Raw genomic sequence first — 13225 nt, forward strand, 5'->3', positions numbered from 1 at the left:
TGTAATGACGAAGAGAAGGATATATTTCACATAACTCGACGAATCTGCACTTAGCTTCATGGACACTGTCGGGTCAGCATTCCGGATGGGCGATCGAAAAGGTTATAAAAGGTTTCATTGTTTCCAAATAATTTAGCAGAGGTATGAACATGACATAATAAAGTAAGATTTGAGATGGGCTTCGCTACATTCGTAATTATGTATCTTCATCTTTAAAGTTCTATTAACACTACGACATAATTGTGTCAAGAGTGTATTCTCATTAGGGACCGACAATGTGATGTTCTGGGGGGTAGAGGGGGGGGGGGGGGGGCGGGGGGTAGAGGTATTTTATTTCGAGACTAGATATGTTTCAGCTACGGCTGAAAGCCAGATATTTCGTAAATTTAATCTATGAACCGAAACATATTTTTTCTAAAACCACTCTGCAATGTAACATACAATGCTTACAAAATATTACAATGTAAGTTTTGTGACAATTTTCATTTCGATAACATCCCTTATTAAATTTATTCGCAAGTGCAGAGTTGTCATAATACAACACTAGTCATAAAGTTTATTTTGCATATTTACTGTTATACTTCGTCTCTTTGATGTTTGTTTCTTTGTTGTTTGTTGCACACATGATATGATCTCATTTTATGTTGTCTCTGCACTAAGTGGAGGAAGTTAAGAATGTCTGTCAACTTTAATGTTCCATAAACATGACTAAATTGTTGTTTTAAAGATTACTAGTATTTACCAGATAAATTAGTTCAGAATGTCTGTCAACTTTAATGGTCCATAAACATGACTAAATTGCTGTTTTAAAAATTATTTACCAGATAAATTAGTTAAGAATGTCTCTCAACATTTATTTACCATAAACATTACTAATTTGCTGTTTTAAAAATTATTTACCAGATAAATTAGTAAATTTAAACTCATTGCACTACGACACACAGCCTCTTACTGTGTCCACGGTATAATCAGACCCTGAAAGGAATACAAATGTGTCAGAGTGGCCTGAAGTGTCATTATCATGCTTACGAAACTCCATACTTGTCCGTTGTGTAAACACTTGCGGTTGTGTTCTAAAGAAATTTATTTTACAACTTATTAGCCTATAAACCTACACATATAACCCATTTAGGTCACAATGATAAAAACAGTTTCATAACCAAAGCTTTCAACGCCGGGTGATCGGGCGATACCATCAAACCCGAGGTCTGATTTATTGTTGATTGTTTATAATATGATTGACGTTGTATATAACACTTACCCACTTCACTCTACGGTTGTACAGCGTAACGCTTGGTGTCGAGTTCCCTCAGCTGACGGAGGGGGGCTCTGGGGTGGTGCGGGGTTCTGGGGGTTGCTGATAACGTCGGGGTCGGGAAGATCAGAGAAAAATTTAGCAAGAAAACATCGAAGAATTGACAAATGTTAAACAGATATAGCAAGAAGCTGTGCCGAAGTGCAGATTTTGATGTTGTTTGTTTGATTTGCTTAGATAAGTACATTTTAATGAAACTACAGACATAGGTTTGTGGAGCATAGTTTGAAATACGTCAAGCTAACTCAATTATTTAACAGCGCGCAGCAAGTTTCAGCGTTCCGCTGGCAACAACAACGAGGGCAGGGAGGCCCGTCTGTGTTACGCAACACTACGGCATGGATCTGCGGACGATTGAATCGGAACGCTACACGTAGGATTGTGACCAGATTTGATCAAGGCAGAGACCATATGATCTCTGATCAAGGTATGCTGAAGATATATCGATGTCATGTCTAGAAGCTTGAACATGGCGTTTTTACAGATTATATACATCGGAATACACAAGGACCAGACCAATTCCCACACCGTCACACTCTAAAGCATGCATTTGTCACCCAACTTCGTACCTCCCTCGCCTCTCCACCCGGAAACTGACTCTAAATCTTCACCCCAGCTATCCACACAAGATACAATATAGATAAGATAAGATGAAGTTTATTAACGTTACACAAAATGTACATAAAAAACAAACCAATCTAAAAATACAATGTAAAACCACTTTCCCGCCATTACTGGCTCATGAGACACGACAAAATCGTTTAAATACAATTTCATAAAACAATGATTTTGAAAAACTATTACCGTTTTAAACAAAAGGCTTTAAAAAAAATATATTTTAATAATAATCCAATACCCTCCTTGAAGATGTGAATACTAATATTCACATGTGGATGGGGTGTGTGGGGGGGTGGGGGGTGGTGGTGGGGTGGGGGTGGGGTGGGGGGTGGGGGGGTGTCTTCGTCTCACGACAAGTATGTCGGAACCTAGGACCAAGACTATTCTCCCGGAAACCCTCACTTCGTCTGCTTCAATGAAAATTCAATCGAAATTTCGAGCTGTGGACATAATCAAATTTTATTTAGATCAACAAAATTTGAATGAAATTTACCAGGACTGCCATTTAGTGTTGAGTGAGTCCCGCCTTTAAATGTCTCCCACGCGGAGAAACGCATCTGAAAAAGTTGTCCGTAGGTAACAATCAGCGCTACAATTTACTGTTATTGATAAACACGAGCATGTCAGCTGTTGATGACCATATGTACAATACACACTGGCTGGCCCTGATATTAGAGCTCCCAGATGAAACTATAAAAGTGATGGATTATTCAATATCGGAGACATTAACTGGCACAGTACACTGCCACCCATTGGGACGATGCGCGACAGCCTTTGATGTATACATACATTTACAAAATAGACTGTTATAGGAACAGGCAATTGCGTAGGTGGAAATTGTATCAATCTAAGCATAATACCTATCAATACTTTTACACCAAGGAAGCAAATCATGTGTTATATACTCGCGTCGCTGAGTGGGGATGCACATAAGGCGGGTGTACGTGGTGAACTGCTGACGGCGATACGAAGCGCCTTTAGAGAGTAAATGGCCTGTGACAGACTAACGATGTGTCTGGATAATGGCCAATGTTGTGATGTCTATAACGTGTATTGGTCGGGGGCAGGCCGCACAGGTGCGCGCTGTTCGCTGTTACAAGCGTCTGCGTTATCCAATCAGTTTTCTCGGGTTACGCTGACAGAAAAAGTTTGTAAAGTTTACTAACTTAGTGAATTTCACTGTCCACTCAGACACTAACATGTCAGTAGAGTTTACTAATCAGTTAGTATTATTTTTCACTAGGTGGCCTATCGTCACTAACTAAAAACTGTTAAGAAGTAATCAGATATGCTTTCATTGTCAGCTTCTTGTATGAGGGAAATACTATTAAGCACACAACAACAAAACATTTATGTACACAAATATTTTTATACCTCAGTGGGATTCGAACCTGCAACCTCTTGATTTGTAGTCCGTCACGCTACCACCTGTGCTAGAATTCTACAGCCATAATCATGGCAGTGGCACTAAATATGGGACGGACATGGTGTACCAGAGCGGCAATCAAACCCGGACTATGTATGTGACAAACAAAGGCACTGCCTACTGGGCTAGCCACATGCCCTGTCACTGTCGGCACGATACCGGGTCCCCGGTCATCTGCAATCATTCAAGTTGATGTATGCAGCCATATTCCCCAGGGCGTTAACTGACTATAAAAAAAAATCGTGTATTTACAGCGCCGTCATATAGCTGGAGTATTTCTTGGTGCGTCGTTATACAACAAACAAACATGCATTCAAACCTGGCCATAGGTGAAACCTGCTCATTGCTCCATGCAGGTACGCATAGCGAATCCTTTCATTATAGTTGGCACTGGAACTATGTGTAGAGCTTTGGGCAACATGAACAGTCCGAACACTGCCCTCAGCCGTTGAAACGCACAATAGTTAATTTCTTTGTAAATCTTGGATTCGAACGGAGGACAATCAGATATATACTATTGCACGGCCAAAAGGAGCGAAACTGGGTGAGTGAGTGAGGGCCGTTTTGGTCCAAAGTCAATAATATCCGAACTATATCAGAGCTACATATATAATATTTAGTCACTGACTCACTAACGTGTGTGGACCAGACTCGATTATTTAAAGACCGCCGTCATATAGCTGTGTTATTGCTGAGTGCGGCGTCAAACAAACACTCGAGTCTGTCTGGTCCAGACTCGTTTATTTACAGACCGCCGTCATATAGCTGGAATACTGCTGAGTGCGGCGTTAAACAACAAACAAACAAACAAACGTACACTCACGAATGAGACCTTAGGTCCCCGAATATGCGATATTGTATATATAATGTTCCTTAACTTAAGCAAATTCTGTCTAGGGTGTGTCCGAAACATGGTTTTCTTAGATTTGGAATTCTAATTGACAATCAATCTCACACACATGGTACAGATTTCTTGGGCGATTTGATAAGACTCACGTATGCATGAAATAAAGAGCTGTTTAAAACAAAAGAAAGCTAATATTTAATGTAGCATAGCAACACATAAAAAAACGCGCGCACAGACACGGCGGCTGTCTGCAGGAGAGAGTCAGGTGTTGGCGTCGAGGTAATGATGCTCTATACGAGAAGGGCGTGCCTGACGCTGCCACAGCCAAATATCATAATGATGTTGTGTAATGCGGGGAAACAGAACAGGGTGTACAACGGTGACGTCACCCCTGGGAATTCCTCGCTAGAGCTGGGACACCATAGCGCTAAGGAGATCGTTACGACATACTTAGACAATCGTAGCGCTAAGTCGCTTTGTGGAACAAGCCCAGGGTCCACAAAGCGATCTTAGCGCGAAGGCGATCGTAACCGACATACTTTAACACATTTACGACAATCGTAGTCCCGTTCAACCAATCTCAGCGCTACGACTATCGTTAGTACATGTTAAAGTATAAGTGACGATAATCTCAGCGCTACGACCGCTTTGTGGGATAGTGCCCTGATCCTACGGGCTCATTCAATAGATTTATGATTATTGTATATGATCCAGGGTATTATATCCCTTTTCTGTTATGATAAATATCCTTGGGCCCGTTCCACAAAGCGATCTTAGCGCTAAGATGATCGTAACTCCCATACTTTAACACAGACTTACGACAATCCTAGCACTAAGATCGCTTTGTGGAACAGGCCCCTTGTCATAGCTCTGTCCGGTTAAGGGGGCACGATTCGCTGTGCAGAGTTGCGTCCCTTGGGCACGCCAGAAACTTATAATTGTGGGTTCGAATCCCGGTTTGCCCCGGTTATGTTTCTAGGTTTGTCAGCACCATACCCGTGCTCGTGGGTTTCACGAGACCTGCATCACTTCGGGCTTTCCTCCTACATTAAGCGGACACTCCGTGATATAACTGGAATGCTGTTAAAGCGGCGTTAAACCAAACTGACTCACTCACTGTCCGGTTAACGGAGGACACGATACTTAAAATTAGCCGCCCAATCACATCACGCTACCCTCTCCTGACTGAAACATGCAGCGATAACATGCCCAGAACACGACTGACCTTGTTCTGTCTCAAATATATCTGGGAAGATCTTGCAGCTTAATGACTTTATTCTTCCTGCCTTAATATTCACGACATCAATTCTAGCTAATGGCATTTAAACGGTCTTCCTTTTTGACTACATATATCGCGGGTTCGCGCGTAAGAGGCCGCCATTTTGAATGCGAGTTTGAGCAAAGCGCTTTCAGAAGTAGCATTTTGATCGGCTGTTCATTATAAACAGCCAATCAAAATGCTTCTTATGGGAGAAATGTTGTGCTAATGAAAAGAGGTGGGGATGGTGACGTCACTTCCTATACGAAGCTATGAGGGGGAATGGGTGCAGGGTATATAAAATAGTGGGATAGAGCAGTAATATGTGGAATCATCAAGGAGTGAGTGAGTTAGTATAGTTTTACGCCGCTTTTAGCAATATTCCAGCAATATCACGGCGGGGGACACCAGAAATGGGCTTCACACATTGTACCCATATGAGGAATCGAACCCGGGTCTTCGGCGAGACAAGCGTACGCTTAAACCACTAGGCTACCCGACCGCGCCGGATCATCAAGGAGTATACTATACCTTTACAACACACTTATGATCAGTCTTGAGTGAGTGAGTGAGTGAGTGAGTGAGTATGGTTTTACGCCGCTTTTAGCAATATTCCAGCAATATCACGGCGGGGAACACCAGAAATGGGTTTCACACATTGTACCCATGTCGAGATTAGAACCCAGGTCTTCGACGTGACGAGCGAACGCTTTAACCACTAGGCTCCCCGACCGCCCGATCAGAGTCTTGAAGTTAATGTACGAGAGGACGTTACCCAGAGTTAGCAATATATTGGGTTATGTGCATTTAAGGCTACCAAAGGAAGGTCTGTGGTTCGAATCCGGGGAAATGTTTAGTCGCTCCATAAACAGCACGTACAAATACAAATGTATCCGTGTGCTTCGCGTGGATAATGACCTTTGAATTGTATATTCCCGAGGAAGCTGAGAGTGAAACTTGAATGCATTCTGACCCAGAGGCGCACATGCTTGCCGTTAGAGGCGACTAACTGGATCGGATGGTCAGGCTCGCTGACTTGGTTGATGCATGTCATCGTATCCCATGCGTGGATCGATGCTCATGATGTCAATCACTGGAACGTCTGGTCCCTTATGTACACATCGCCGTCATATGGCTGTAATATTGCTGAATGCGGCGTTAAACAACAACAAAAAAAAGAAAAAAAGAAAAAGAAAAAAAAAGCATACTGATCCATTGACCCGGATAACGTAATACGTTTATATAATTACAGTTGCAAAACCGTATTAAGGTACTCTCAACCTCTGCAGAAGTAACCTTACAAAACGGAAACAATATGGCTGCTCCCGAGGATATTCAGCTACCTTATTGTGTTCACTGTAATGTTGTAGAGGGCTGAGAGCTGACAATAATATGTATGTTACTGACTCTGTGCCGAAAGAACACACGTCTTTAACTTCCCCGCTAGACATCGCTGTTCCCAATGCACCAATTTCACTGTCACCTTTAAAAGTCCGAATACGACTTGTCGTAAATATCTGATTGCGATTGCCATAAAGCGTCTGAGTTCCTGATTAAAGTATGATGACGTAATTGCGCCGCAAGGCGGCGAGAGAGATCAAGACAAACACTACAGTGGAATAATTAATCAACGGACTGTAATGAACCTCGATCTGAAGTGTAAATAATTAATAGTAGATACTTGATTGCCTTAGTGCATAAAAATAAAACAAAAAACCCGACAACGTTTGAGCAGGGTCTTAATGGACGCACAGCATATTTCTGAACTGAAGGAGGACAAATACTTATACCCCATAATATTAAAGGGGATTGTACTGATCTTCTTCATTTGCTCTAATGCAGAAAACAGTTTCTTGTAAAAAAAACATATTCTTAACGGTTCCCACGGAAATAGGTCGAATTAACAATTTTCCGAATTAGCGAATCGTTGGTACAGAGATATCTCCGTCCCAAATGACGTCCCAGTCGTTATAGGGCTGAAACAATGCCGATGCAAAGTAGTATGTTATTCTTCCCAACAGTGATGGTGTGGAAGCCCAGTTTACAGACAGAAGAGTAAGTGGGTTTTAACGCCACGTTTCGGCTTTTCCAGATTCAAGCTATTATTGTTTGTTTGTTGTTTAACGACGCACTCAGCAATATTCCAGCTATATGACGGCGGTATATAAATAATCGAGTCTGGACGAGACAGTCCAGTGATTGATATCATGAGCTTCGATCCACGCAATTGGGATACGATGACATGCATAAACCAAATCTTAGTCGCCTCTTACGACATAGTCGACTTTTACTCCAGCTAATAAACTCCGGGGACAACAGAAATTGGCTTCACACTCTGTACCCGTGTGAGGAATCGAACCCGGGTCTTCGGCGTGCCGGGGGCACGAGTGGCCCAGTCGTCTAAGGCGCCGCGATTCGCTGTGCAGAGTTGCGTCCTTTGGGCACGCCAGAAACCTATGATTGTGGGTTCGAATCCCGGTTCGCCCCGATTATGTTTCTAGGTTTGTCAGCACCATACCCGTGCTCGTGGGTTTCACCGAAGTGGTAAACGTCTGAGACCTGCATGACTTCGGGCTTTCCTCCCACATTAAGCTGACACGCCGTGATATAACTGGAATAATGTTAAAAGCGGCGTTAAACCCAACTCACTCACTCACTCACTCTTCGGCGTGCCGAGCGAACGCTTTAACCAGTAGGCCATCACTTCCGACCCTGCGGACTGAGGAGGTTAAGAGTACAGGATCCCATTGCAGTGCCGAAGCCAGCCGGGGGGCAGGGGTGAGTTGCCCCCCTAGATTTTTCATAGAAACAGTTTTATTTGAATCAAGTTGGGGACAAGTGATACTTGTGATACTTGTACAAATATCTTACACTAACACTTAGTCTATGAAAACATTTCTTTAAAACAATTGTAACTTTTTTCAGCAGAATCAGTCTTCCTGTGTTGTTTTTAGGAGGCATGGGTGGCCCAGTCGTCTAAGGTGTCGCAATTAGTTGCTTAGAGTTATGTCCCCTGAGCACGCCAGAAACCTATGATTGTAGGTTCAAGTACCGGTTTGTAGGTTTGTCCGCACCATACACGACCTGCATCCCTTCATACTTTCCTCCAACATTAAGCTGACACGCAGTGATAAAACTGGAATATTGTTAAAAGCGGCGTTATACCCACTCCCTAACTTCAAAGACCCACTCCCTAATTTCAAAGACTTGGTTTAGTTTGTTCTAGACTTGCCTAGACTTTTTGTAAACGATAATTTTAAAAACATATTTACATAAATTCCACAGTCATGGCCGGGACTCGACCACTCAGCCCGTCTACACTTCCTGGTATTGGAGTGAGTGAGTGAGTGAGTATGGTTTTACGCCGCTTTTAGCAATATTCCAGCAATATCACGGCGGGGGACACCACAAATGGGCTTCACACATTGTACCCATGTCGGGAATCGAACCCGGGTCTTCGGCGTGACGAGCAAACGCTTTAACCACTAGGCTACCCGACCGCCCCCCTGGTATTGGAAGTAAACATCAGGAAAACGAAAACCGCATTATCTCCCCTGATCCGACTGTCTTTGTTTCTTGTTGTCATAGTGACAGTTTCATATGAAATGTAAAATGGCTGTTTTTTGTGTGTGTATTACTGACTGGGCGAAGGTATAGCCTGGTGACAAGACCCGTGCTCGATTTCCCTCATGGGTACAAAGTACAAAGTCCTTAAAACCGTACTCACTCACTCACTCAATCAATCAATAAATAAATGCCTCTGACCTGATTTAGTAATTAACTGAACTGATAAAGTGAGTGAGTTAATGTTGTTTTACGCCAGCTATATCACGGCGGCGTGTAAATAATAAAGTTGTACTGAGGCAGGTAAACCGGTGGTTGATATCATGATCCACGCCCAACGTCTATGCTCCCCACATCACCAAGCTCTACATCTATGCTCCCCACATCACCAAGCTCTACGTCTATGCTCCTCACATCACCAAGCTCTACATCTATGCTCCCCACATCACCAAGCTCTACATCTATGCTCCCCACATCGCCAAGCTCTATATCTATACTCCCCACATCACCAAGCTCTACGTCTATGCTCCTCACATCACCAAGCTCTACGTCTATGCTCCCCACATCACCAAGCTCTACATCTGAACTCCCCAAATCACCAAGCTCTACATCTATGCTCCCCACATCACCAAACTCTACATCTATGCTCCCCACATCACCAAGCTCTACATCTATGCTCCCCACATCACCAAACTCTACATCTATGCTCCCCACTTCACCAAGCTCTACATCTGTGATCCCCACATCACCAAGCTCTACATCTATGCTCCCCACATCACAAAGCTCTACGTCTCTGCTCCCCACATCACCAAGCTCTACATCTATGCTCCCCACATCACCACGCTCTACATCTATGCTCCCCACATCACCACGCTCTACATCTATGCTCCCCACATCACCAAGCTCTACATCTATGCTCCCCACATCACCAAGCTCTACATCTGTGATCCCCACATTACCACGCTCTACATCTATGCTCCCCACATCACAAAGCTCTACATCTATGCTTCCCACATCACCAAGCTCTACGTCTATGCTCCCCACATCACCAAGCTCTACATCTATGCTCCCCACATCACCAAGCTCTACATCTATGCTCCCCACATCACCAAGCTCTACATCTATGCTCCCCATATTACCAAGCTCTACATCAATGCTCCCCACATCACCAAGCTCTACATCTATGCTCCCCATATTACCAAGCTCTACGTCTATGCTCCCCACATCACCAAGCTCTACATCTATGCTCCCCACATCACCAAGCTCTACATCTATGCTCCCCACATCACCAAGCTCTACATCTATGCTCCCCACATCACCACGCTCTACATCTGTGCTCCCCACATCACCAAGCTTTACATCTATGCTCCCCACATCACCAAGCTCTACATCTATGCTCCCCACATCACCAAGCTCTACATCTGTGCTCCCCACATCACCAAGCTCTACATCTATGCTCCCCACATCACCAAGCTCTACATCTATGCTCCCCACATCACCAAGCTCTACATCTATGCTCCCCACATCACCAAGCTCTACATCTATGCTCCCCACATCACCAAGCTCTACGTCTATGCTCCCCACATCACCAAGCTCTACATCTGTGCTCCTCCCACATCACCAAGCTCTACATCTATGCTCCCCACATCACCAAACTCTACATCTATGCTCCTCCAAAATCACCAAGCTCTACATCTATGCTCCCCACATCACCAAACTCTACATCTATGCTCCCCACTTCACCAAGCTCTACATCTGTGCTCCCCACATCACCAAGCTCTACATCTATGCTCCCCACATCACAAAGCTCTACATCTATGCTCCCCACTTCACCAAGCTCTACATCTATGCTCCCCACATCACCAAGCTCTACGTCTATGCTCCCCACATCACCAAGCTCTACGTCTATGCTCCCCAAATCACCAAGCTCTACATCTATGCTCCCCACATCACCAAGCTCTACATCTATGCTCCCCACATCACCAAGCTCTACGTCTATGCTCCCCACATCACCAAGCTCTACATCTATGCTCCCCACATCACCAAGCTCTACATCTATGCTCCCCACATCACCAAGCTCTACATCTGTGCTCCCCACATCACCAAGCTCTACATCTATGCTCCCCACATCACCAAGCTCTACATCTGTGCTCCCCACATCACCAAGCTCTACGTCTATGCTCCCCACATCACCAAGCTCTACATCTGTGCTCCCCACATCACCAAGCTCTACGTCTATGCTCCCCACATCACCAAGCTCTACATCTCTGCTCCCCACATCACCAAGCTCTACATCTATGCTCCCCACATCACCAAGCTCTACATCTGTGCTCCCCACATCACCAAGCTCTACATCTATGCTCCCCACATCACCAAGCTCTACATCTATGCTCCCCACATCACCAAGCTCTACATCTATGCTCCCCACATCACCAAGCTCTACATCTATGCTCCCCACATCACCAAGCTCTACGTCTATGCTCCCCACATCACCAAGCTCTACATCTGTGCTCCTCCCACATCACCAAGCTCTACATCTATGCTCCCCAAATCACCAAACTCTACATCTATGCTCCTCCCACATCACCAAGCTCTACATCTATGCTCCCCACATCACCAAACTCTACATCTATGCTCCCCACTTCACAAAGCTCTACATCTGTGCTCCCCACATCACCAAGCTCTACATCTATGCTCCCCACATCACAAAGCTCTACATCTATGCTCCCCACTTCACCAAGCTCTACATCTATGCTCCCCACATCACCAAGCTCTACGTCTATGCTCCCCACATCACCAAGCTCTACGTCTATGCTCCCCAAATCACCAAGCTCTACATCTATGCTCCCCACATCACCAAGCTCTACATCTATGCTCCCCACATCACCAAGCTCTACGTCTATGCTCCCCACATCACCAAGCTCTACATCTATGCTCCCCACATCACCAAGCTCTACATCTATGCTCCCCACATCACAAAGCTCTACATCTGTGCTCCCCACATCACCAAGCTCTACATCTATGCTCCCCACATCACCAAGCTCTACATCTGTGCTCCCCACATCACCAAGCTCTACGTCTATGCTCCCCACATCACAAAGCTCTACATCTGTGCTCCCCACATCACCAAGCTCTACGTCTATGCTCCCCACATCACCAAGCTCTACATCTCTGCTCCCCACATCACCAAGCTCTACATCTATGCTCCCCACATCACCAAGCTCTACATCTATGCTCCCCACATCAGCAAGCTCTACGTCTATGCTCCCCACATCACCAAGCTCTACATCTATGCTCCCCACATCACCAAGCTCTACGTCTATGCTCCCCACATCACCAAGCTCTACATCTATGCTCCCCACATCACCAAGCTCTACATCTATGCTCCCCACATCACCAAGCTCTACGTCTATGCTCCCCACATCACCAAACTCTTCATCTATGCTCCCCACATCACCAAGCTCTACATCTATGCTCCCCACATCACCAAGCTCTACATCTATGCTCCCCACATCACCAAGCTCTACATCTATGCTCCCCACATCACCAAGCTCTACATCTGTGCTCCCCACATCACCAAGCTCTACGTCTATGCTCCCCACATCAGCAAGCTCTACATCTCTGCTCATCCCATATCAGTAACCTCTACATCCATGCTCCCCTACATCCCCGTTTTTGTATTGAATCTCACCCTGTCAACGTGGCCCCCGTTTTTGTATTGAAACTCACCCTGTCAACGTGGCCCCCGTTGTTTTTATTGGATCTCACCCTGTCAACTTGGCCCCCGTTTTTTTTTATTGAATCTCACCATGTCAACCTGGCCCCCTTTTTTTTATTGAATCTCACCCTGTCAACGTGGCCCCCGTTTTTGTATCGAATCTGCCCTGTCAACGTGGCCCCTGTTTTTGTATTGAATCTCACCTTGACAACTCGACTAGGAATGCGCGAGGAATGCAGATATATACAGTTGTAAGTGTATTTTTATGAACGGTCGCTTGCGTCTAATTTCCACGGACGTTGCAGGGAAACAATACACGTCTTTATTGTCCATGTCGATATGCGTCAAGATGACAGGTTCCTTGTTGAAGAATGTACACACCAAAGAGTCACCGTTGAAACGCTGACACGATAACGTACTGCGCATGTCACAAACAGTAGCACGTGCCATCGGTCACGGGGTATTGGTCAGCAATAAAG

The 13225-nt window shown here is 44.8% G+C and overlaps 1 protein-coding gene across 1 annotated transcript; it reads left to right on the top strand.

The window, feature by feature from the left end:
* Nucleotides 1-8751: 8751 nt before the first annotated feature.
* LOC124110490 lies at nt 8752-12750 on the top strand. Its single transcript, XM_048388188.1, has 4 exons — nt 8752-8799; nt 9632-10597; nt 10716-11501; nt 11620-12750. The coding sequence occupies exons 1-4, from the start codon at nt 8752-8754 to the stop codon at nt 12748-12750; spliced, it is 2931 nt and encodes a 976-aa protein (XP_048244145.1).
* Nucleotides 12751-13225: the final 475 nt, after the last annotated feature.

This window comes from Haliotis rufescens, unplaced genomic scaffold (genome assembly GCF_023055435.1).
Source record: "Haliotis rufescens isolate VD_foot unplaced genomic scaffold, xgHalRufe1.0.p SCAF_7, whole genome shotgun sequence".
NCBI classification, from domain to species: domain Eukaryota; kingdom Metazoa; phylum Mollusca; class Gastropoda; order Lepetellida; family Haliotidae; genus Haliotis; species Haliotis rufescens.